The sequence below is a fragment of the Coffea arabica genome, chromosome 3c (genome assembly GCF_036785885.1).
Source record: "Coffea arabica cultivar ET-39 chromosome 3c, Coffea Arabica ET-39 HiFi, whole genome shotgun sequence".
NCBI lineage: Eukaryota > Viridiplantae > Streptophyta > Magnoliopsida > Gentianales > Rubiaceae > Coffea > Coffea arabica.
In genome coordinates this window covers 29,343,899-29,370,774 of record NC_092314.1, presented here as the reverse complement: position 1 = coordinate 29,370,774, position 26,876 = coordinate 29,343,899, and the positions used below count along the sequence as shown (strand labels likewise).

The following is a 26,876-nucleotide window of genomic DNA, read 5'->3' as shown; positions in this document are numbered from 1 at the left end:
AAAACCTACAAAACAACGCAATTTTGCATATTAGCCCACACTTTTGCATGTTTTGATGAAGAAATACTATTTGTATGAAAAGTAACTTATAAAAGAACTCAATTCTTTCATTTTAATTTAAAACACACCAAAAATTAACCTAAAACCTAACTAAGAATGGATAAAATAAAGGTTAATCAAAGATGGAGTTTTATGTGATGTAGTACCAATGCAAACTAGTCATGTTTTCTTGGGTTGTCCATGGCAGTTTGATAAATATGATGGACATGCTAAGTAGTATACTTTTATGCATTGTAATAGGAAAATCACTTTTGTACCACTTGCTCCTAGACAAGTGTATGGGGATCAATTGAGACTTCAGAGGGAAAGTGAGAGAAAAAATCGAAAGAAAAGTGAGACACAAAAGCAAGAAAGAGTGACCAAATTAGTTGAGGGGAAAAAGGCAATTGGAGAGTCGGCCAAGAGAGGAAAAAAGGAAAGGAAACAAAGCTTAATTGCAAAAGCGAAAGATATCAAGCGAGTTTTGATTTCTAATCGGCCCCTATTTGTGCTCTTTTACGAAAACGTGTTGATTATTTCTAATGAACTTGATAATTCTTTGCCTTCTAGTGTTTCATCTCTTTTGCAAGAATTTCAAGATGTATTTCCTGAGGAGATCCCTAATAGACTGCCACTTATGAGAAGCATCAAGCATCAAATTGATTTAGTTCCGGACGCACCATTACCAAACAAATCAGCCTATAGCATGGGTCTAGAGGAGATCGAGGAGTTGCAAAGATAAGTAGATAAGCTGTTGAGAAAGGGATGGGCTCGTGAGAGTTTAAGTTCATGTGCTGTTCCAGTCATTTTAGTGCCAAAGAAGGATGGAGCATAGAGAATGTGCACCAATTGTAGGATTGTAAATACGATAACGGTAAAGTATGTTAGATAAATTGCATGATTCAGTCATTTTTACTAAAATTAACCATAAAAGTGGCATTCACCAAATTAGGATGAGAGAGGGAGATGAGAGAAAAATAGTTTTTAAGACAAAACATGATTTATATAAATGTTTAGTTATGCCATTTAGACTTACTAATACACCTAGTACTTTCATGAGACTAATGAACCATATTTTGCAACCTTTTTTGGAAAAATTTATACTCGTTTATTTTGCTGATATCTTGATCCATAGCAAGAGTTTTGCTCAATAACTTGAATATTTAAGGACTATTTTTTAGGTGCTTCAAAGGCTCTTTGTTAATCTCAAGAAGTACATTTTTTGCACTAACTATCCTGTATTTCTAGAATATGTTTTTAGTGATCAAGGCATTTATGTAGATGAAGAAAAGGTCAAAGGCATACAAGAATGACATACTCCAAAGTCGGTTAGTGATGTACGAAGCTTCCATGAACCTACTAGCTTCTATCAATGCTTTGTCAAAGATTTAGTGCAATCGTTGTACATACTCAAGTCTCGTATTTGTATACTGAGGAGCAAAGTGCTCGGGTCTCGGCTGGAACTTCAGCATATCTTCGCCCATCATGTGCTGGATGCCTCAAGGGGGGTAACAAACTAAACGCTGGTGCCATATGCAAGCGAACACTTCGTAAATACCAAATCGAGAACAATTTCAATCTGAGACCACATTAAATCTAAACAATCTGATTGACATCAAAGAGATTTCATTCTACTTGGGGGAAATATCCATGTGAAAGGATGCATACGCTCTATAGGAGTATTGTGCATCAGACTACACACGAACAGATGCAATGCCGAATTCACCGTACATCAATTAAGTGCACATTTACACTTGTTCAAATGCAGATCTTACCCAAACTGCAGCAAAGTTGACACTTATTTAAGAACCTTAATTGAGTACTCTAATCATATTGAGTTAAAAAATCCAAAACCTGATAACACTACCTGTACTTGCTAAAGAATTTTGTCTTCTGTATTTGTTTTGGATGGCATAGTAGGAAATTATTACAAAACAATTGCTTGTGGATAACAACCACTGACCTCCATTTTCAAAGATCCCCAAACTTGCTTGCATGTTTCCAATTTTGCCTGCATACGGAGCAAAAATGACTTTGCCCATGGTTCATTGCGCCCTTCCAAGCTCAGGTCATATGGTACTGTGAAGCTGCTTTATCACGAGTGACAATTATGTGATGCCATAACAAACTCATATTGAAACCAAAGCTTAACGGTTTTTTTGCAGATAATTTAAAACTCATAAAAATCACTCTTATGATTCGTTCCACAGCAAGCTCACCAAACAGTACTTTCTATGCAAGGTAACAATTGCTGAAGCAACAAGAAGAAATACCAAGAGTAACTTCTATAACTTTTGCTCACTAGAAAATCTTGTAGCTTTTGTTGGATCCCCCGCCTTCAACCCTTATCTTAGTTGCTATTTTATTCCTATTTCAGGGAATCAATTTACATGAATCTGTTTACATTATTCAGATGTCATTTTATTTCAATGACTTGTTACAAAAACAGAAGCAGAAATGAGCAACTCAAAATTTAGTCAAGGGACGGAGGCCATGTTATCACTCATGAATGCTCACAAGTTGATCAATCAATTGCAGTGTTCAAGGAGGCTATATTTGTCAAAAGTAACACTGTAGTTTACAAGTCTTCAGTTTCTTTAAGGTGACTTGCAGAGGCTGAATGGAGCTAGTAGTTTGGCATCTCTAATTCACACAAAGAATTGAAGAATCAGCAATATTGTCTTTGGAGGCTGGGATTTTGAAGTCAATATAGGCAATAGAAACTCTTGATAAACCACATCAATTTTGGAAAAAAGTCATGCCCGTTTCACATGATGTTCAGCATGATGTAACTGAGAACTAGATGCGTATGGAAAAAAACCTTAAGTGGAGTCACAGAGAAGAAAGCAAAGAAAGAAAGAATGGACAAAAAAAAAAAAAAACTCAGGTAGCAAGCTATATGCCTTTAAAATGCGACAACAAACACAAAAATTATAATCAGTAGAAGCAAAGTTTGATCTCAAGATCCTTCTGCCAGGAAGCATCCCAACTTAAATTGCAAACATGGAACCAAATTTGAGTTAGAAGTCAAACCGAAAGCAAGCCAGTTAGTGCGTTCAGGTCGGTAATAGACAGTTGGATCATCTCAGCCCAAAGCTTTTAACAGTTCCATTCAAACCTCAGTGAGTTAAAAAAAAAAATCCTAAATTTAAAGAGTTTGCATTTGGGCTCTGCATGTAATTTTCCCTGTTCTCTTCTACCCAAAAATATATACCCCAAACACATGAACTTAGAATATGCATAGAGAAGTGTACCTCATTAATTCTTCACATTGAGCTCCTCTACTAGGTATCCCACTCCTACAATCACAAATACAAAAATATCAGCATATGGTTAGGCATAACCTCAACCAAGCCCTCCCCTACCCCCACCCCCCCCCCCCCCCCCCAAAAAAAAGAAAAAAAGAACTGGCACTAAGGAAGTAAAAGAATGTTATTTGCATATTTGCAGACAGAAAAAAACATAAAGATTAAATACTTAAACAGACAACATAAAACATTAAAAAAGTTTAGGCACAGTTATGTATTGAAAAACAGTTTAAATATAGCAAGATCCAAGAAAGACAAAGCTAAAATGAAAAGTAATCATTATTAGACTCCCAGGAAACATGTCAGTAGTAACCACACATCATGACTACATAAGGCACCTTTTTTTCAAGGTCAGGTTTATTTTTTCGGATGCATAAACACCAAAGAATGATGAGTTTAATTACTCCAACTCAACTCAATCAATTACAATAGCCCAGACCTCATTGCTCAGCTAGGCAAATCATCTTTCTTCATTCCACTAAACCAAGGGCTGTAAGTGCTATTAAAAAAAGAAAAAAAGCAATCATGGGTCAACTACACAATACCTCTTTCTCCATTCCATCTATGTTTTTGTTCATCCAATTACCTCTAATTTTACAATTGATTATTTATTAGAGAAATATTTATTCTACACCTCATGGTTGAGCCGTCAAAATTAAATGATTTCTATCATTTTAAGACATTAACCTCAAAAATGTTAATGTTAATATTTGACTAAAGGGTAATGATTGGATTTTCTGTTATTATTTAACTTATAGAATAAAACTTGGAAACTGTATGCTTTGAACAAGTTTTAACTTTTGTTCATTTCTGTTTCTCTTCTCTTTGTCCCTTCTTCTTCTTCTTCCTCTTCATTTCCCAAAACCACTCACAATAGTATAGGTGCAAGCATGTTGGGCATGAGCTCCTTTTGCCGGTCATTGCCGCATGCCACCAGAGCATATCTTTGCAGTATCTACATCAAAGCAATCCAATTTTGCAGTATATCCAATCCTATGCTCACTCTAACAAAAATAATAAAGAAAAAGCAACACTTTGCACAAACAGTCCTTCCTCCAATATCACCACCATCTCCACCACCAAATAAAAGTAAAATTTCATATTTTTGATGTCAAACTATCCTAGACAAAATTGAAACACCACAGCTTTGACAATCAACCTCAAAATAGCCAAATACACAAAACTCAACTCAAACCAAAAAGATGAAGATCAAGCTAGAACTCAAATAATAATAAAGTAGAAATCAAATTTCTAATCCAAATAGTTGTTAGCTGACATGGATTATAAATCTCAAGAAATTTCTGATTAGGCCATTCAAAAAAATTCAAACAATAGCAGGCATTGGCAACTCTTGAACAGAATAACAGAATACCATTTGCAAGTCTGGTTGGAAGGGCAAAGCAGGGGGCAGTAACAAGTTAGTAATGCTTCAATCAGAATAGATGAGATGAGGATGGGACAGTGGTATAAGGACTTTGGCCTCAGATCTAAGTTGAAAAAGGGGGAGGTGTTGTTGCAAATGACGAAAGGGGGAGCAACACTGTAGGAAAATGGAGGAAGTAAAGCTTGTGGTGCTGGGGAAGAGAGGGATAGGTGGGAAGTATGGTTAGAAGGTCTTAGACTGGAGGAGATCAAGAGAAAGCAGGAGAAAGGGTAAGGGGACAAGGAAAAGAAATACAAAATAAAAAAAAAATAAAAATAAAAATGAAGGAAGAATAATTAAAATATAGTTGTAGTCATTAATCCTTCTGTTTTCCCCTATTCAATGGTGTTGACCTTTTGCTTTATTTTGTAGTATTTGTTTCGATGGTAGAAAACATATCAAAAGGCACCAAGAGGTGCAACCAGAATTACAAAAGAAAACCTATCTACCGGGAGATCTACATGCTTGGCCGATAAAATCAACAAATCACAAGGAATCTCTTGGTCAATATTCCTGAATCAAAAAGTAAATGCTGTTCCAATGAACTGATTTGCACCTATCCGCCTATGCGGGACTGACAGCTTGTCATTCCTAAACTCCAAAATCAGCAACAAAATGCATAAAGGTGCAGAACACATTACACATCTAATCACTCTTATCTAGCAAGTTCTTAATTCACAATGCAGTACAAGACCATATGCTAAAAGTTTAAAATATCCTGCCAACTCCTTTCCATCACTACAACAGGGAAACATTCAATTATCTCATGGACTCCATTTTCATGATGACCCTGTTCAATGCTCTTATGGTGATTTATCAAAAGGAAAGGAGATAAAAAGTCTCCTTGCCTTAGGTCAGGCTACAGACAAGCCTACAGAGGAGCCATTTAAAAGTATAAAGAATTGGTATTGAGATGTGGAATTTTATCCATTTGAACCATTTGTCTGGAATCCCATCCTATTTTTCAGGTACAAGAAAAACTCTAACATGATCGAAAGCTTTTCCAATGTCCAATTTACATAGATCACCTTCTTGGCTAATAATTCTTCAATAGGTTCATCCTTTGGCTACTAGCAAAGCATCCAGAATTGGCTTACCTTTGAGAAAAAGCATTCCAGTTCCAGGAGAGTATCCCTATAACCGTTGCTTTTCTTTAGTCAAAAGCAAGACCTGCACCTTTGAAGGATAAGGGTATCGTGGGTCTGGACAGTCAATGACAGGGGAAGAGAAGGTATAAAATGCACTTTATATGAAGTTCTGATTGATGAATATGCTTAAAATGTGGCAAGCCATGTTACCCAATTTTTCCTTTATCTTCTACAGCAGTATCTCTACAATATTTAAGATTCATCTTTGTCCAGCAATTCCTGAAATTAGCCTGACTAATAGCTTTCCTGCTTAAATTTATCAACAACCAGAAATGCACATGATCACAAAAACGGCCATGTTATAGTGATTTAGTAGAAGTTTCATTGAGTACATTCATTATTGCACGAATGGTTAAAGCACTAATAATTACAACAAACAAAGAATACGTGTCATTCACATAACATCAGTGTATCCTGCACTACAGTTACTTGTGACGTCAACAATTTGTGAAGAAGATGAAGTAACTTGTAGTAAAAACCAAACATAATGAAACAAATTAAAAACTGCAAGAAGTTGACTTTCAAGCTATATGTGTCTATACGAACCTGCTAACAAAAATTTGATATAGATTTAGGGACTTGGTGGAGAGGTTACATACAGCATCCTCAATATGTTCCTTGCAGAACAAGTATACCACTGGATAACCAAGAAGCCATCTGGAGCAAAAGGATTTGTAATTAACAACCTTCATGGACCCATGGGCAAAGCAAGGAAAGCAGGAAACAGTAGTAAACTTTCCAAGGATCCCAATTGGTAATCCACAAAGAAATATTCGAAAAAGCCCAGTAACACTTAATATAAAGACCAAAACATTACATATGGGCTCAATAGCTGCCAAGTGGAAAGACTTAAACAAGTGGTTAAAGGCCAATTCTCAAACCATACAAAAGACCATTCTGCCTGGTAACTTAGTAATTGTGAAAACCAGTGTGTAGCTTTTACAAAAAAGTAATTTTCAATATCAGGTTTCCCGCATTAATGGGATGGAGAAGAGATAATCAAGACAAAAAATCTAAATGTTGGGAAGTCAAATAAAAATATGTGATTAAGACCAATAAATTAAGCAATTCATCTACAACTCATAACTTCAAGAACTTTTAGCAACATTTGGTATTGCTGTACTCATGCACCTGAATAGAGAATAGGTGGCACAGGAAAACTCAAGCTGATGACAAGCAAATTATACATCATACAAAGGAAAAGTGAAAGAACTTGACCCTCCTAAATTCTGGGTCCAACACTTCTCTTGCATTGAGTGCTAAACCCAAGTTATTGGGGAAACAGAATTGTCAAACTCCAGATCTGATCACAATCTATATGCATAACACCTACAGATCACATTTTGCTCTTTTGGCTGGCAAGCACATCTGACATCAAACTTAAGGGTCCAAGTGGTCATTCCCTACATGTTACTAGCAGTTTGTGGACATTAGGCAAGACATGAAGATAAAACAGTGTAAGTTTAATCATATGCATGGCAACAAGGATGATACAATTGAAATAAGCCTTTTTGAAGACTAGGAGGTAACTTAATAGATTAAGTAAATAATGAGATATATATCCAGAAATAAAAGCTATGAAAGATGAGGTGAAAGTAGGTTGGTACCCATTAATGGCTGGAATTGTGACCTCAGTTTCCTGAATCCAGCTGCTGAGATCAATTACCCCAGTGGAGTTGGAGGTCCCAGTACCAGTCCTTGTTTCAGTCCCTTCACATTGCAAGAGATCCCTTTTCACAGGATTCGAATGAAAGAGAGAGTAAAATTTCTTCTGAATTGATAGAAATTCTGCAGCTGCAGAGCTTTTATAATTTTGTGCCATCATCTGGAATCACAATGCATCAGGAATTTGAGTATGAAACGAACAACAGATTTCAAGGATAATGTTTCAATAGAACAAAACCTTTGGAGGATCCTGTTCAACATCAATGAGAACCACTTCTGTTTCCAAATTTAAACTTGACTTCACAAATTCTGCAAGTGCTCTTGCATGAATCAAATATATCATATCCTCTATAACCATGACTTTCAGAAGCTCAAAAACAGGTGACTCCTGACAAACAAGCAGATAAAGATCAGTTACATATCAAAATTATCTTTAGCACATAAAAAGTCTAATTTAATTCAGAACCATTGAAGAATCCATGAAATAAAAAATCTGATATTTAATAGGTGTCTTTGGAAGTATGTATCATTAAAAAGAAGTTGGAGTAATATTAGGCAAGTAGGCAACCAAGGAAAAAGAAATAAAAGAAAGCTTCATACCAATTTACGTTTGTGGCTTAAATTAAATGGATTGTTGTCACAAACATTCCTCTGACCTGATGTGGTGCCAATAATGTCCCTCAAAGCTAGTAGTCAACAAAACATGCACAAGGTATTTGCTAAAATGTCTCACATACAAACACAAGTACAGCAAAAATTTTCCTTCAAGGCTCTATTCACCAAACTAACACACTAGCACTTAAAAGTTTCAAAAAATGTTAAAAAAATCAAGATTCACAACCTTCTTGACAGGCCTGAGCTAAGTACAAAGAACCCTCATTAAATAGAACAATTTCCTCAAGCACATGCTCAATCACACATGCATCTCATCTTAGGGCCTCAAATATCGAATATTCCGCCAATAGTGCCAATCACAAGTGTTAGCCTACATATTACAAACATGACACATGGCCTCCAAGTGCCACATTCCAAAATCTATGCAAATTCAATAAACAACTTGTAACTGTCAATAGTTTGGTCAGATCCTATTGTCAAACCAAGCTATGTAACAGAAACTGGTGCCTACATCATGGCCCGTTCCTCGTCATACCACAGGCCCATGTGACAATAGTCCAATTACTTAGCCAATGAATGCACTACTTGTCAAACCACAATGTTACCTCATGGCCCACACTAACCTCATTAATTTCACATACGGCCTGCTCATTAATTTCCGCACAGAATACACTAAACTTGCTTAAAACCACGAATGACCGTCTTCACATGAATGTATATCCCTAAAAAGTTACCAACATTGCCCCAATGCCAAGCACACAGGTCACCTTGTGTCAACATGGTTGTAAAAGCTTAGGTGACAGGAGGTAGACACTCTGAAAAAGGTTAGAAGCATTGGGCCATCCAAGGCTGCCAAATTCTACAACCATGGCTTCCCAAAACCTCCTTGAGCAATATCTCTCCAAGTTTGCAAACTAAATGTACATAAAGCAACACCTCCATGGACCACTGCTTACTAAAATTTGTTGAAATGGGCCAACAATATGCCACACCCTATTGTTACATGGACTTGGGCGTCAGTGCCTAATGGTGTGTGGTGATGTGTTGGATTCGCATATTTCAAAATTACAGGATCACAGATACGTGTCTAAATTTGAGATATGGGTGCAGGGACATATTTCCTATACTCATAGGTGCATAAGATATTCGAAAATAAATCATTCTAAAATTAGTATTATAAAACACCAAAATTGCAAAGAGATTAAGTTACACATAAATAAATAGTTAAATACAGGGGTTGCGATACAAAATAGATATCATTGTCAAATCCCATCTCTATCCTGGATATTGGTACCTATTATTAGTTTTCTTTGTTAATTCTTTTAGATGATCAGATGGCACGAAGTTCTAAAGTCACCCATAAGTTACTAATAACATGGAATAGTAACTAGGAATAAAATATGCACGTAATTTATTTATATCCAACGATTGCACTAGTAAGTAGTAACAACTAAAGAATCACCAACAGGTTACTTTAGACCAACACTTATTATTTTCCTTCGTTTGCTCCATCCAGCATGTTGAGTCCAACTTTACCCTCAGACTCAACCTTTCATCTACCTCGATATGAAAAACATACTCTCCATCTTTTTTCTGATTAATCTCTTCATCTTCCTCACGTTCACCAAAGCATCTCATCACCTCTCATCCATTAAACCCACCAAAATTGCCTAGTTGGTGCTGGTTCATTTGTGCAACCAGTTAGCATCACCAGATTCACCAAATGGACAAATAAACTAAAACACCTCAAAAAAATTTTAGTTTAGTTTAATAAGAATCCATAATTGGATTGCCTTAAGCTAACAAAAACAGCCCCTAAATTTCCAGAAGTTCAAACTTTATGAGTGCCAATTATACCAATTGAGTTGTCAGTTCTTACAACCTAATTGCAAAACTAACAATCTAATCACTCTTTGATGTGGTGATATAATGCTATCGATCCTTAAGGAGATGTAACAAGGGAAAGATGAGCCCTTCACAATTATCAAGAGAAACTCAGGTCTGTCAGTAACCAAAATTTAACAGATTGTAGATAATTTTTACTCATTAATTTCCTGTCCATAATCCCCAGTTTATGTGTAAAACAAGTAATAGAAGGCACACATGCTAAGTATCTTATGAAAATGGAATACATGTACCATAGGCATAAAATGAGCCCAAAACTATGCACCCCTTTTGCTTAGAAAATTCCAAATAATTAATTGATGCAGCAATAACCTCTTAAAAATTTCTGAATCACCATGCAGCTCATATATTGATGATTAGAATAGCCAACAGGATTTACTCATAGCTAGACTCAAACTAGTGATCTCATTGTCAAACCAATAAATGATGGCTTCAATGACAAGAAGATAGGACACAAACTCGATACATGGAAGAGAAGAAATTATTCACGGCACAAATAATCAGATAAAGTGAACAGATGAAACTTCAGGCACTGATATTGAGATACAATTAGATAAAGTGAAACAAGTGAAATTAATTCAGACACTAACCTTTTGGCAGCTGTCAAGAAAAGAACAAAGCTGTTCTTGCAATTCAGGCATCTTTCCACCATAATCTACCATTACAACTGGCCTCATCTCCGTGATCAATGCCAAAACATCTAACTCAAAGAAAGCATTGAAAATTGATGCATTACAACAGGAAAATGACAAGGAATTTTTACTCGTATAAGGGACTAATAACGGCAGCTGTCAAGAAAAGAACAAAGCTGTTCTTGCAATTCAGGCATCTTTCCACCATAATCTACCGTTACAACTGGCCTCATCTCCGTGATCAATGCCAAAACATCTAACTCAAAGAAAGCATTGAAAATTGATGCATTACAACAGGAAAATGACAAGGAATTTTTACTCGTATAAGGGACTAATAACAAACAGCAGTTCATGTGAACTATTTTATGCAGAGTCACAATCATATAAACTTGTATAGAACAGCATCAGAAATATGCCAAATTCCTGCCTTAAGAAAAGACGAAAGAAGGACATACTTACTACATCCTGGAGTACAAATTAGCCATCGGCAATAACAGAACTACCATTTGAGCACCTAAAGCACTTTTCTTGCTATAACATGATCATACTGAACGCCTTAGTTTGTCACATTACTTTGCTAAATACTGGCAGAATAACAACTACAAATTACACTTAGGCTTTTAGAATAGAAAATGGAAAATGGAAAATGGAATCATATTTTACAGTATTTGGGAGAAATCTCTTTCTAGTGAAGTAAGTAAAAAAGGAGGCTAGAATTGTCGATTGGCAAGAAAGCTTTAATTTTGGGAATTGACATTCGAACTCCTCATTTAGCCTTTTGCACTCCAATTCACTCATTAAAAATATAGCCTCCAAGGAGTGCTAGAGGCTAATTGGAGAGTGCAAATATCACTTCTCTTAATTTTCTGATATTTATCTTAAAGGGCAGTTGATAATGAATATATGGTAACAACATATATCAATGAATGTCCACAAGAGAGTGCACAATTTTGTACAAACCTACAATAGCCTTAACAATAAATAGCCCAAAATTATGCCGTCTTTATCATTTAACTAGCCTAGCGTGGCATTTACACCAAATTTCTCAAATTTCTATAGCACACTTGTCCAATGATCTCAAGAAAAAAAACTTGGCTGACAAAGTGAAATTTTATATTTTAAAGAAAAAAATAGAATTTTATTAAAATACAAATTATCAACGTTAATTTTCAACAAATTTCTTTTGGGAAATTCAAATATTCCTTAGAAGATTAAGGGAAGAAGAAGTTGCTGGTAATTCAATTCATCAACGTTACTTTGCAGACAGCACTAAACATGGATACACAGAACTAGCAAATAAAAAGGAGACCCACAAAGCAAAAGACCTGGTGGGACTCGAGAAAAGCATCATTCAAGTTTCAACCAAGTCTTAAATGATAGATTGAAACAGCTGACAACGACGGTATAGTATCATTAATACCTGTCTCGAGCCGACGCTTTGAAGAAGGACGCAGCTTCCATTTAATTTGGGAAAGAGAAGACTCAAAAACGCTGAGAATTTCCGGCAGCTTCGCGACCTCCATTCAAAACTCCTGTGTGTGTGTGTGTGTGTGTGTGTGTGGCGTGGGGTGGGGGGGGGGGGGGGGGGGGTTGGGGGGCTTGTTTCTTTTGTTTTCTGATTCAATTGAATTGAAGAGATTATTTGAAAGGGAAAATGACCAATTCCGTCCCTATATTTTTTATAGTGTCAATTCAGTTCTTATATAATTTTTTTGGTCAATTTGATACCTATACTTATTTTGCGGTATCAATTGAGGAACGCTGCGGCGGCGTCACCATGTAAATTCGATTAACTTACAAATTGAACAACTAAACAGGGGTATTTCGGACACTTCACTGCTAGGTTGAACCGTTCTTCCAAGTTCCAACTTCGAAAGGCAGAAAGAAGGATAAAAAAAGAAGCGAAAGACAGCAACTCTTCCGTCACTCTCCCCAGTCAATTATCCTCCCCATAGCCTGCAACCATCATCTTCTTCAATCCTTTTATTTATTTCCAAATAATCTCCGCAACCCATTAAAGAAGGGGTGGTTTGGAAGTTGCCAGAGGAAACCATAAGAGGGAGGAAGAAAGGGAAAATACAAAAAGAAGTCCCAAAAATGGCTGCACAGAAACGAACTTCAATTCCTCAAGGTGGTGAGGGGCATTCTGCCCCGCATTCCAGCCGACCGCGGCGTAAACAATCGCATAGGATTGGAGGTGATCAAGCAGCGAAGATGGCAGCTGATCAAGAACCGCAGCTGCGGCAGCTGCAGCAGCGGCCAGTTCAAGAAGCTGAAGATCCGCCACCACCTCAGGCCCTCGATGATCAGGAACCAGTTCAGCCAAATCCAGATGAAGGTAGCTAAATGGGCGTCGAATTCGAAATCCATATTGTTAGCATTGACTTTTGGATGGGTTTGCGATGCTAGTTATATGCGCAGTAGTAAAGAGTTGATTTTGACTAATTTTATTGTTGAATTTGTCAAACTTTTTCAGATTCTGGTGGAAGTGGTACTGACCCGTGAGGAAGATTCGGGTCTTTTGTTACGATTCGAATGCTACTGATACTGATTCATCAGATGATGAAACGGTGATTGAAAAGAAGCCTAAGAGATTTCTTAGGGAGATTATTCTTCCTATTGTGGAGTTGAAAAGGCAACCTGATTAGCCTGTGGCTATGGCTGTTGCACAGGTAGCTAAAAATTCCTGTCAAGAGAGCAATAATGCGGAGAAAAACAACCCCAAGAAGAAGACTGGTTTAGCTAAACTGTAGAGTTAACCTCAATCAAGGCCTTCCTCTTCCAAATACAAAGGTCTCAGGCAAAGGAAATGGGGAAAATGGGCTATAGAAATTCGCAACCCGTTTAAGGGAAAGAGGATCTGGTTGGGTAATTATTTTATAAAGGAAGCTTCAAGAGCCTATGAAGCGAAATGACTTGAATTTGAAGCTAGGGCCATGGTTGATCAAAATGCGTCTGAGAAGTGTTCTAATGTCAATCATGAATATAATAATCAGTCTAGCTCAATGGCGGTTTCCCAGCCACATAATCAAAATGACATTCCTTCTTGTGTATTTGAGGACTCTGCTGAAAGCCTGGTCTCGCGTACGTCACCAGCATCTGTCCTCGAGTTGGAGTGAGACGGATCAGCTACTCCGGCTATGGCTTCTATGGATGGTGATAAGCAAGATGAAGAAGAAAAGGTGAAAAATGAAGAAGCAGTGAAGTGTCCGAAATACCCCTGCTTAGTTGTTCAATTAGTAGGTTAATCGAATTTACGTGGTGGCGCCGCCGCAGCGTTCCTCAATTGGTACCGCAAAATAAGTATAGGTATCAAATTGGCCAAAAAAATTATATAAGGACTGAATTGACACTATAAAAAAGTATAGGGACGAAATTGGCCATTTTCCCTATTTGAAAAACCAAAAAGGAGGTGAATGTGATTGTTCAAACTACAGGGGGGGTTTATGTATATTTGAACAAACTTTGGCATATCTGCAGCCTGATGGGATTTTTTTTCTTCAGGGGGCAGGGGCAATTGGTTCTAGGAAATGTCAACCAAGAATTGGAATGAAATTTATTGTGGCTGTTGGGATAATAGTTAATGGATTCGAAGAATTTTCGAAAGGGATTGTACAAAGATGACAACTCTCAATTCTGGACCAAAATTGGTGGCTTTGTGCATTCTCACGCTTGATTCAAAAGCAAATTAATTAAACATTTTTTTAATTGGGAAGCTATCTTCACTACAAAGAATTTATTCATCCCGTATTTTACTATTGAAGATGATGCATTGGAAATCATTCAACTTGTGCACTTTACCGAGGATGTCGTTTTTGGGATACAGGACCGGGACAGTCCTTCTGGATACGAGACCGGGACGGTCATCAGAAGGACCGTCCCTGGACGCTCTTCTCACAAGCCTTAATAAGTGGCTGAAAAAGAGCCACGCAACCAAGGACCACAAGAGAAGCAAAAGTGTAGTCGTTCCAATTAGTAAAATCTAAAAAAAAAAACAAATTTTGAGTTGCCTTATCTTAACGGACTGGGTTAAACTAAACGGAACTTTCAAAAGTTCAAATTTTGAAATGAAATTTGGAATTTGATGGTTAGCTTCAAGTTAAATTTGGGAAAGTTATTATTCAACACAATGTTGAAGAAAACAACTTTATCTTTCTAACCGGAAATTGAAAATTCAACATCATATTTACCTTCAAGGAAACTAATTTCTCTCTCTAGCTGGGGATGAGAAAATTACTGAGAGATAATGTTCTCCCTCTTTGTTGAAGCTAGAGGAGTAACGTGTTGTGAGGGATATGTGTTTGATGGACAAGGGCTATTCAAATTGAAGAAGCAAGCTATAGTAGTGTTTCATTATTACATAGGAGATTTGTTGACGATTAAGGGTAAAGAACACATATGCAACAGGTATTGACGCCTCGCAATTTCGATCATGAAGCAAATATTAGGTAGCAAAATAGAACTGAGTACATACACCACTATCCCAGCTGGCGAAGCAAGGTTGAAAAACAATGGTAGAGGTAGACGAAGGTAATTCTACTAACCCTTATCCTTAACTTTGGTTATTCATAGGTCGATTAGTAACTCTTAAAATAACCAAGTCATTAGATTGATAAAGGAGTTTAAGCTTCACACAACTGGAGAAAAATGTTAAGCATAGTTAGGAAAACTATGTTATAAAGCAAGAGATGTATTATACAATTCTTGTGTTTGTATGACTATACAGAAAGTGAGTTAAAAGTTACAATCTATTGATATGACTGTACATGTACAAATTTTGCTACTTGTAATTGCTTTTAAAGTATGGCATAACTTTTGATAACTTGTAGGATTTTGTCTAGATAAGGTGTGTGATGTACACCTTGTTTATCAGAATGTATGGTATGTTATTCATCAATAACATTATATCAAAAGTTTTTACTAGATGATTATTTGTTCCAATCACCTATTAAATTGACCATTAGTGCTTATGAGAATTCATTAAATATTTAGTAGATAGGTAGTTTCCTTCAATAAGTAGCATGTATGTGAGGACTCGTGTTTTTATTGTTAAAATAATTATTTGCCTTAGTATTAGTTAATTATCTTATCATTACATGAATCATTTTTAATTTCGCCTTATCACGCGCGAATCGGAGGTTCGCATATTTCGTGTCGAATCAACTAAGTGGAGATTTAAGAAACTTATACTAGACTACTAAATGTGAATAATTATAGTGTTAAAGGAATTACATTTAAGGATTAGTGCACAAGTGCAATAAACAAGAGAGAAAAGTGATAGTGCACCTCATTATTCGCGCACTATTGTGAGTTGACTTTTGCACCATTAACTTGGCTTCCTTAACACACTTCATCCACCAACCATCAACACACAAAACACTCTCTCTTCTCTCTCTTGGAGTCAGCCAAAAACAGCAAAGGAAGAAGAGGAAGAAGCGCCATTTCATCTTGCTTCCATTTTACATCCAAATTTGCACCCAACTTCAAAACTACTTGGAGATTAACTTTAGCTTGGAGGAGGACAACATCTAGTGGAAATTCTTGGAGGTTTTTGTGGTGAAAATTTCTGGTTTCTTCAAGGGTAAAGAGGTAACCATCAACTCTTGCAATCTCTCCATTTTTCTTTAAGAATCAAGCTTAGATTTCATGGGTTTGACAACCCTAAGCTTGAAATAGGTAGAGGACGTGAGGAAACCCATTTTATCTTGTTTTAACACTAGGCTAGCAGACTTGATGATGCCTTTAGGTAGCTACCTTGAGATGTAACTAATTGATTGTGGTTGTTTATGTGTTATTTGAGATGAATACGGTTAGAAAGTGAAGGAAAAATCGAAGGAAAGTTGGAAGTGCAAGCTGGCCAAATCTGTCCTGTGGTTATCTTGCTTGAATTTCTAATTTTTGTTGGTTGTTTGGCTGTGAAATTAAGTGATATATGTTGTATATTATATGTACAAAGTGTCATCCGAAAATCATTTCATTTGGTTGAACAAAACCTGGATTTTCGAAATTGAAAGAAACCTGGAAATGGTAATCTGGGCAGACGAACAGTACCACTTTGCTTGAACATATCTTTTTGTACAAAAGTCAAAATTGAGTGCCATTAGAGGCATTCAAAACTAGATCCGTAGCTTTCTAACAGTATAAAAATCACCTGCTAGTTCATTTTGAGTCATCAGTAGTGATTCGGCAAAGTTTGCTGCCCTATTATGAATATCTGTCCGAGAGGAAGTGAGAAACTGCAACTAGTGACTTGAATTTGAACTACTTTTGAACTGATTTTGGAAATATTTTCTTCTGATAAAATGAAGTATTTTGAACGTAGTTTTCAACGCCACCAACCATTCCCAATTTGAACTTGTATTGAGTGAGATGTGACCTGATTTTCAAAGTGCAATAAAGCTGAAAAACTGGTAAGCTTTTCCTTCTTGTTGGCCGACTGGTCTAGTTTGTTGTGGGATATTTTATTTCAAAAATTTTGGTTGTCAATCAACCATCAAGTGTTTATTAAAGGTTTCTAGGACCTTGGTTTCAAAAATAGATCGAATTTGGACTGATTCCATTGTGCAAAATATTTGGAAAGAAATAAAAGCAAGAAGGCAAATTAGCTTTGAAGCATCTTTCAAACTTTAGTAGTTTTGTTAACTGCCTTCCCATTTGAGTTTTTGTGTGAAATTTGATATAGGGATGGTCAACATACAGAGGTTTATGTGTACCAAATTTGATGTTATTTCAATACCATTTCAATATCCAAATAACGCCCCAAATTTGGCTCTTCAAATCTGGAAAATTTTTTATCAGTGTTCAAATTTCAGCCAACTTTAAGTTACTATATATCAATGTCCAAAACTCCAAATTTAGTTCCATTTGCCGTGTTTGAAACCTTGTTTGAAACCCTTATTGTGTTACAAATTTCAGAGCATGATTCACTTTCCGTGAATTATGCCAAATTTCCAATGATGACTGCAAAACCAAGACTGGTTCAAACCTGTCCTACTGGAACTGAAATTTTGAGTTGAAAAATGAATGCATTCTGTTTAAAATCTTGAAAAAGTGTCTTCTATGAACTTTCAGTACTCCGAACCAAGATTCCAATGGTATAAAAGTTTTCCATTTTTGGACCAATTGAGTGCAAGTTCTGATTTTTCTAAATTTGACGCGTAAAACTGAAATTTTCCTACTTGTTGGGAAATGAGTTTTGGAAACCTTTCCTTATTCTTTGATATTGATTGATCGTTTTAAAACTCGATTTCATGGTGGAAATCAGTTTCTCTTGTGTTAATAAATCCTCACTTTTGAACCTCTATATTTGAGTGATTAAGGTTCTCTTTTGAGGCATTGACTAGTCTAAATAAGTGTGCCTTCTTTCTTGGTTAATACATGGTTGTGAGTGAAAGTACTTGTTATTTATTTAGGCGCTCAAGGAGATCTTCAAGAGAATCTCGAAGTGGATGCCTAAAGGCTTAATTGCTCGCTCACTCACTTTTGTTTTGACTTGGTGAGTGTCAAGTGTATGAAGTGTTGTTACATGCTTAATTGTTCTCATTGATTGAGTATTTTGAAAGTGTCGACTCGAGTGTGTACTTTATCATACTCATTCTTGTTTAAGTGAAGTGTATTTGAATTGCTTGAAATGAATTGTTAAGTGAATTAAGTGAAGTATTGTAATAGTGAATTATGCATGGGCTTGATCGTGAAACTTGGTGAGCCATGAAAAAAATGTATAAGCTTGATCTATTGGAGAGATCTCGCTTGGCATACTCGAGTAGTATCACCTTATATAAAAGAAGTGCGGGCCCAGAGCAGGGGGTGTAACAGTGAACGGGGAAGAGTAAGTGAAGTTCTACGGACTTAATACCCACCCGGTTGATGGAGTGTCATCACGAGGAAGTATTTGATCGAGCATTGGAGAAGCCAGTGGAATATATCTCCTGAGAGCTCCCGTATCCTTATCAAGTGTGTTTTGTTGTTAATTGTGAACTACGTGAATGTTATAGCTTTAATTCTCGTTTAAATGCTATTGTTATTTGAACTATGTGTTTTGCATGTTTTCTTGCCCTCACGAGCATTCACTTACCCCATTAGATTTGTTTTCCTTAACAAGAACCGAAATGGAAGGAATTATGGAAAAGCCGACTTGATGCACTTTTGATTAGGGTTTTGAATGTATTTGTTTAGACACCTTTTGGAGGTTATATATTTTGGGGAAAGTGATGTACTTGGTATCTTGAAATGTATGAATTGAATACTTATTAAGGAAGTGACTCGTCTTTATACCTTTGACTTATATTATTTGGCTATTTATCCTTAAGTTTGAATTGAAATTGTATCGAGTCCTGACGAGAGTTGGGCAGGCGTCCCACCGATACCCTTGGGTTCGCCCTTGGGAGAAGTGGGGGCATCACAATGTATATATATAAATACTTAGTAAATGTACAATCTGGTTGAAATAATGTACACTGTGTTATTGACCAAGTACGATGCATAGAAATTGTTGAACATGCAGTTAGTTGTCCACATGCATCTTGCAATTATTTATCGCAACCATATGCATAGTGCAGTGGTATGCATACATTTGAAATGGTTATTAGTGTTTTGACCCACTTGTGTATCTCCTTACAGACTGTAGTGATTGTGTAATTTTATTTGTACGATTAATACTCATTTGCCTATAAGCACCTTATGTGATGCCCCCACTTCTCCCTAAGATGAACCAAAGGGTATCCACAGGACGCTTGCCCAACTCTCGTCAGGATTCAGTACAATTCCAGTTCAAACTTATTACCAATAATAACTAATAAGACAAGACGAAGTAAGAAAGAGAAGTCACTTCCATATATAAATATTCAATCTTACACCACAAGTTCAAAATACATCCACTTTCCAAAATATACAACTTCCCAAAAGGATGTCTAGACAAATACATTCCAAAATTCTAGTCAAAAGAGCCATCAAGTAGACTCTTCCATAATTCCTTCCAATTCACCTCCTGTTAAGGAAAACAAATCTAACGAGGTAAGCGTATACTCGTGAGGCCAAGAAAACATGCAAAACACATAGTTCAGGGAGCAATGGCATTTAAGCAAGAATTAAAGCTGTAACATTCAAACAATTCACAAATTTTCAATTAAACACATTCAATGAGGATACAGGAGCTCTCAGGAGCTAAGTTCCACTTGCTTCACCAATCTTCAATCGAATACCTTCCCGCGATGACACTCCGCCAACCGGGTCGGCATTTAAATCCGTAGAATTCCACTTAACGTCAATTCCATCTACCATACACCACACCGGGCCCAAACATCAATAAAAGGTACTACTACGCAAGTAAGCCAAGCAAGATCTCTCAATAGATCAAGCTTATAGTTATCTCATGGTTCACCAAGCTCCTCAACCAAGTCCTTGCTGGCTCGAGTCGCAAGTTTGGCCAATTGAGATTTGGGCGTCCCTACAGTTCAGTTATAAGTCGAGCCGATTTACTCCAACGACATGCAAAGTCGAGGAGATTCACTCCAATGACATGCAAGCAGTTCAGTTATAAGTTAAGGAGATTCACTCCAATGACATGCAAGCAGTTCAATTCAGTTATTCAATCAGTTAAAAAAGAACGAGAGCGATAAAGTACATGCTCGACTCAGCAGTCATAAACCATTCAGTCCATAAGAAGCAATTCACATAATTGCAACAAATCATGCACTTAACACTCACCAATCAAAATAAGGAGTAAGTGCTCAAACAACTTGTAAGTGTCCACTTCAAGATCCTCTTGAAGGTCCTCTTGAGCGCTTGAGTAAATAATAATTGACTATCACACACTATTACTTACAAACCCCTTTGCTAACAAGGAAGATTGTACACTTATACAATACTAAGAAATGTCATAAAAGAGAGCCTTAATTACTCGTAAATCGAGACTCAAAAGTGAGGTTTAATTGCACAAAAAAAACTGATTTCCTTCATAAAATCAAGTTTAAAATGGTCAATCAATATCAAAGGATAGGGAAGAGTTTCCAAAAACTCATTTCCCATCGAGTCGAAAAAATTTCAGTTTTGCACGTCAACCTTAGAAAAATCAGAACTTGCACTCAATTGGTCCAAAATTGGAAAACTTTATATCGTTGGAATTTTGGTTCAAAGTACTAAAAGTTCCTATAAGACACTTTTTCAAGATTCTAAATAGAAAACATTCAAATTTCAGCTCAAAATGGCTGACTTGAGCATACAAGACAGTTTCGATCATGTTTTTCGGCAAACTTTGAAAATTTGGCAAAATTCACAAAAAGTGAACTAGCCTCTGAAATTTGTAACACAATAAGAATTTCAATCAACGTTTCAAACACAACAAACAAAACTAAATTTGAAGTTTTGAGCATCAAGATATAGCATCTCAAAGTTTGTAAATTTTCACTACTAAACAGTGAATTTTCCAGATTTGAAAGTAAACTTTGGGACATCATTTGGGTATCAAAATGGTCTTAGAATAAAACCAAATTTGATACAATTCAACTTCCATGGGAGGATTACTCCTCTATCAAATTTCACGTAAAAAATCGTACGGGAAGGTAGTTAACAAAACTACCAAAGTTCAAGAAATTCCCCAAGCAAATCTGTCTTCTTGTTTTCTTTTCCTTTTAAACGCTTTGCATCATGAAACCAATCCCATTTTGGTTCATTTGTGAACCCAAGGTCCAAGAAACATTTCATAAGCAATCAATAGTTAGTTGATATCAAAATTTCAAAATAAAACATCTCACAAACAACTAAACCAGTTGTCCAGCAAAAAGAAGGGTTTTCCAATTCTATCGCAGTTTGGAAATTGGACCATATTTCACTCAACTTGGAATTGAGAATGGTTGATGGTGTTGAAAACTATAATCATAAGGCTACATTTCATCAGAACAAATCATTTTCAAAATCAATTCATAAGTGAGAGAAAATAGAGCCACAAAAATGCAGCATCTACCTTTCTCTCGGATAGGCCATTAGATCAGGGCAGTAATTTTGTAGACTCACTACGGCTCACTCATTTCCAACTAGAAAGTGTATTTTATACTGTTGGAAAGATACAAGTGTCTAGTTTCAAATTCCGTAAACGGTACTCGATTTCGACATCTGTACAAAGAGATATGTTCGATCAAAGAGACACTGTTCAATCTGCCAGACCACATTTTCCAGGTTTCTTCACATTTTGAAATTTCAAATTTTACTCAACCAATTCAAATGATTTTTGGTAGAAATTTCTACACACCATATACAACATATATACATCAGTTTCACAATCATTTGAGTATCAAAAATTTGAAATAAAGGCACGGCAAAAACATGACAGATTCGGCCATCATCCATGCGCAATCTTCCTTCGATTTTTCCGTTGTTTCTAACCATAATCTTTTCATGTACACACATAACAATCACAATCAAACATTTACACCTCAAGCCCGCTACCTAGAGGTCACCACAAGACCGCTAGCCTAACATTAAAAGCAAGAAAATAAATTTCTCAAGTCCTCTAGCCTAATCCATGTGTAGGGTTAAAACCCTTGCATAAACAACCATAAATCTTGAATCAAATGGAGGGATTGGGTGAGTAGATGTGTATACCTCTAGCCTTGCTTGAAACCAGAAATTTTGGGCCAAAATCCTCCCAAGAAAAACTGCAAGATTGAGCCTTTTACCAAGCTAGAGTTGCTCTCCAAGTAGTTAGAAGATTGGATGGTGATTTGTGTAAGAAATGGAAGCAAGATTTGAGCAACACAAGAAGAGGTTTCTTTCTTTCTTTTCCCTTGGAGGTTCGGCTGGCTATGGAGGTGAGGAGAGAGAGTGTGGCTGATGAATGAAGCTTCTCTTGGATGCTTAAGTGTTTTGTGGTTAAAATTTTGAACAAAAGTCAACTATGAATAGTACTCGCGCGCGCGCGTTTTGTATCCGTTTTCTCTCGGGTTTGTTTTACTTATGCACTAAACATCCAATGTAATTCCTTTAACACTATAATTATTCACTCTTAGTAGTCTAGTATAAATTTTAAATTTTCACTTAGCCATTTTGACGCGAAAAACACGAACTTTCAATTTGCGCGCGATAAAACAAAACTTAAAAGAAATTCTTGCAACGATAATATAAGTAACTAATATTAGGGTAAATAATCATAAAAATAACTATTTTAGAAATAAAAACATGAGTCCTCACACCTTACACGAAGTGATCTATGAAGTACAATCAGTTTACTAAAATGTACATTATGTTAGATGTTAGTTACTTGACTGTGTATATCTATGAAAGGTAGTGCAATGGTAAGCATAAATTTGGAATGGTTATTGGCCCTTTGATCAACTTGGGTATCTCCCTATAATGGAAATGTAATTTTACTTGTACGAGTAATACTTGCTTGTCTATGAGTACATTACACAAGGTCATCTATAAAGTACAATCAGTTTATAAAACTGTACATCATGTTAGGTATTTATTACTTGACTATGTATATTTGTAAAAGGAAGATTAGATATAATATAACAAAAAGTAGTTACATGAGTTGGAATGTATTTTACAAACTTTGGTATAGTTGATATTAGCATTTTTTTTTGTAGAGTGTACACGTTGTTAGTAGGTATGGAGTGGTGCTATATCTTATGTATGCTTATAAGGCCATAAATTTATAGAAGTTAGTCTATTGTTTGAATTTGTGATTGGTTATTACCCATTATTATTCTTGATTTTGATGATCACAAAGCATTTTGAAATGTTTATCTAATTCTCTTCAAATATAAGTGTTTTGCTTTTTAGAGAATCAAGTACAAAGGTGTCAAGGAAAGAAAATCAACTAAAAGAAGAAGCAAAATCAGGGCACTCATGTCGGACGTCCGAAAGGAAGCTGTTGGACGTCCGAAAGGATGAAGGACATCAAGAAAGAAACTCTGTCGGACGCTTGTGAGGAAGCATCGGATGTCCGGGAGGATCGGACGTACGTTTAGGACGCACATCAATCGCGTCGGACGTTCGAAAAATTTCGCAAAGTTTTGATGACTCTTTGACGACGTTCGGATGCAGAATCTGTCGGACGATAAAATCCCATCGGACGTCCGAACGACAACTTGGTTGATTTTCGAACGATGGGATCGGACGATGAATAATCAGTCGGACGTCCAACAGCTCCAACGGCTAGCTGACTCTTCATTTGCCTTCTATCCGTTGGAAGCATTAATGAAGCTCATTTTTTGTTCCCTTTAAATACAAACGATTCTGAACCATGGAGAAACTTTTTGCACACTTTGTTTACAAGATCTCAAGAGATATTTTGGCTAGAAAATAGTCTCTTAAGTAAGATTTGTTCTCCAAGTGGTGTGAATTTCTTGTAAGCACTTCTCTTGTGTTTGAAATTTTCAATAGTGTAGCTTTGTTGAGGGTTATCTGAGCGATAGTAAAACTTCCTAACTTGACTAAGTGAGGCTTGGGGCAAGGAGGAAGTGATCCCTCCATTATACGTTGAGTTGATTTCTTTTCATCAAAGAGAAGGTGTTCATCCTTGTGATTGGTCTTCAAGTTTGAGGAAAGCTTGGTAGACAATCGGTTTGATACTCTATCTTATTCTTTTTGTTTAATAAAATTCTCATTTCTTATATATATTCTTAATTCTGATCAACATTGTTCTCTTCTTTAAATTTACTTGATTGATCACTACTAGATAAGAAGGTAAATTTTTTAATAAGGAAAAAGTGCATAAACTCAATTAAGTTTTTAATCAACCTAATTCACCCCTTCTTAGGTTGTCTTTGGGCCTTACAATTGGTATCAGAGCTTGGTCTCTTAGAGATTAAGCTCAAACGGCTTGGAGTAAAGATAACAACCAATCATGCCATGTTTATTGAGGGGCAATCTGTCACTAGGCCTCCCATGTTTATTGGTTCCAATTATGTTAGTTGGAAAGAAAGAATGATTATTTTTTTGCAATCCATTGATATTGAGCTATCGTTTATTGTGAATGAAGGACCGCATGATGCTAACATTCTTGATGCAGAAACAGGTTTGTTTCGGCCAAAAACAAGAGCTGAATTGAATGTTCAAGATAGAACCAATCTCATATTAAATGCCAAAGCCATGAATGTTCTTTATAGTGTCTTAGACTCAAATGAATCAATTAGAGTAAAAGGATGTAAATCTGTCAAAGAAATGTGGGATAAGCTAAGAGAAATTCATGAGGGTAGTGATAACGTAAGAGAACAGAAAAAGTCTATCTTGGTCACAAAGTATGAATCATTTAAAATAGAACCCCTTGAGGATATTGACAAAATGTATTGCAGGTTCAATGACTTGATCAAAGATCTTGAGGTGTTGGGCAAAGAGTACACCTTGGGAGAGAAAAACAGGAAAATTCTCAATGCGTTGGGCAAAGAATGGGAAAGTAAAGTGATTGCAATAGAGGAAGCTAAGAATTTGAATTCTGTGTCTATTGAATCTCTCATTAACTCACTAAGCTCCTATGAGTTGAAGTTGAAAACTAAAGTGCAGAAGGAAGAGAACGTGAGAGCAAAAAGAAACATAGCTCTAAAGGCAGCTCAAGGTGAAGATGATCCACCTCAGTTGGATGATGAAGACTCGGATGGTGATGACAACGATTTTGCACTCATCACAAAAAAGTTTCAAGAGAATCTTGAATAAAAGAAAGTTTAGAAGGGGAGGAACTAGCAATCAATTCCAGAATCAGTCTTCAAACGCAAGGAACAAAGGAAAACAAGAATTCAACAAGAAACAATTGGCAAATGCTACGAATGTGGACAGTCTGGACACTACGCAAACGAATGCTCCTTGAAGAAAAGGAAAGATGGAAAAGCTGATCTAAATCCAAGGTTCAACAACTTCCAGATTACATCGAATGAATGTAACTCCGAAAGCGAAGTTGAAGAAGAGGAAGAATCAGCTCAAATGGCCTTCTTGGCTATTGGAGATAATGAGGGAAAAGGCTCAAACAAGTCCAAATGGTTCATTGACAGTGGCTGTTCAAGGCATATGACCGGTGATCCTTCTTTGTTCATAAAGCTAAAATCAAAATCAAGTGGAAATGTGACATTTGGTGATGACGTGAAAGCTAAGACTATTGGAATAGGAGATGTTGGTAAGGATGGTGAAACTTTTGTTCATAATGTGCTCTTAGTTGATAACTTAGGTTATAACTTGCTTAGTGTTAGTCAATTATGTGATAAGGACTTGAATGTGTTGTTCAAAAAGCATGAATGCATTGTGCTTAACTCTAAATATAATGTTGTGTTCAAAGGTAAGAGGTTTAACGATATTTATATTGTTGTTCTTGATAAACTTGATTCATCTAGCTTCCAATGTCTTAAAACTTCAAATAAAGATCCTTGGTTGTAGCATAGGAGACTTTGTCATTTTAACATGGAATTACTAAAGGAAATTTCAAAAAAGAAGTTGGTTAGAGGCTTGCCAAAAATCAGTTTTGAAAAGGACAAAATTTGTGATGCATGTCAATTTGGGAAGCAAACAAAAATTTCCTTTAAACCAAAGAAGTGTGCATCAACTTCTAAACCTTTGGAACTCTTGCATCTTGATTTATTTGGTCCTACTCAAATTACTAGCTTGGGAGGTAAGAGATATTGTTTTGTGATTGTTGATGATTATTCTAGATATACTTGAGTGATATTCCTTACTCATAAAGATGATGCCTTCATTGCTTATAAAATTCTCACTGATGCCTTAGAGGATGAAAACTGATTTTTGGCAATGCAAGAGGAACTTAATCAATTTGAAAGAAATAAGGTTTGAACACTAGTTGATAGACCTCAAAATCAACCTATCATTGGCATGAAGTGGGTATTTAGAAATAAGTTGGACGACAAAGGTGCAGTTGTAAGAAATAAAACTAGATTAGTTGCTAAAGGATATGCAGAAGAAGAAGGAATTGATTTTGATGAAACATTTGCTCCCGTAGCTAGATTAGAATCTATTAGAATGCTTCTTGCTTTTGCTTGTTTCAAAGGTTTCAAATTGTTTCAAATGGATGTTAAAAGTGCTTTCTTAAATGGTTTTATTGATCAAGAAGTATATGTGGATCAACCCCCCGGTTTTGAAAATGTAAAATTTTCAAATCACGTGTTTAAACTCTTAAAAGCATTATATGGACTAAAACAAGCTC

At 36.2% G+C, this 26,876-nt stretch overlaps 1 protein-coding gene and 1 pseudogene across 9 annotated transcripts; one reads left to right on the top strand and one right to left on the bottom strand.

Moving 5' to 3' along the window:
• Nucleotides 1–1,385: 1,385 nt before the first annotated feature.
• LOC113734909 (uncharacterized) lies at nucleotides 1,386–12,307 on the bottom strand. Of its 9 annotated transcripts, none has more exons than XM_072082531.1 (8): nucleotides 12,156–12,307; nucleotides 10,694–10,803; nucleotides 7,822–7,971; nucleotides 7,526–7,743; nucleotides 6,465–6,575; nucleotides 3,294–3,338; nucleotides 2,003–2,126; nucleotides 1,386–1,562 (listed from the first exon to the last, which is right to left on the bottom strand). In XM_072082531.1, the coding sequence occupies exons 1-8, from the start codon at nucleotides 12,256–12,258 to the stop codon at nucleotides 1,539–1,541; spliced, it is 885 nt and encodes a 294-aa protein (XP_071938632.1). In that variant the 5' UTR covers nucleotides 12,259–12,307; the 3' UTR covers nucleotides 1,386–1,538. The 9 variants fall into 9 exon arrangements, 6 of the variants coding, with proteins under 6 accessions (XP_071938632.1, XP_071938633.1, XP_071938631.1 ...); XM_072082532.1 differs by lacking the exon at nucleotides 1,386–1,562 and adding an exon at nucleotides 1,649–1,819; XR_011841656.1 differs by lacking the exon at nucleotides 1,386–1,562 and adding an exon at nucleotides 5,868–5,946 and having other exon boundaries at nucleotides 2,045–2,682.
• Nucleotides 12,308–12,832: 525 nt separating this feature from the next.
• LOC113735781 (ethylene-responsive transcription factor ERF119-like) lies at nucleotides 12,833–13,854 on the top strand (annotated as a pseudogene).
• The last annotated feature ends 13,022 nt before the right edge of the window (nucleotides 13,855–26,876 follow it).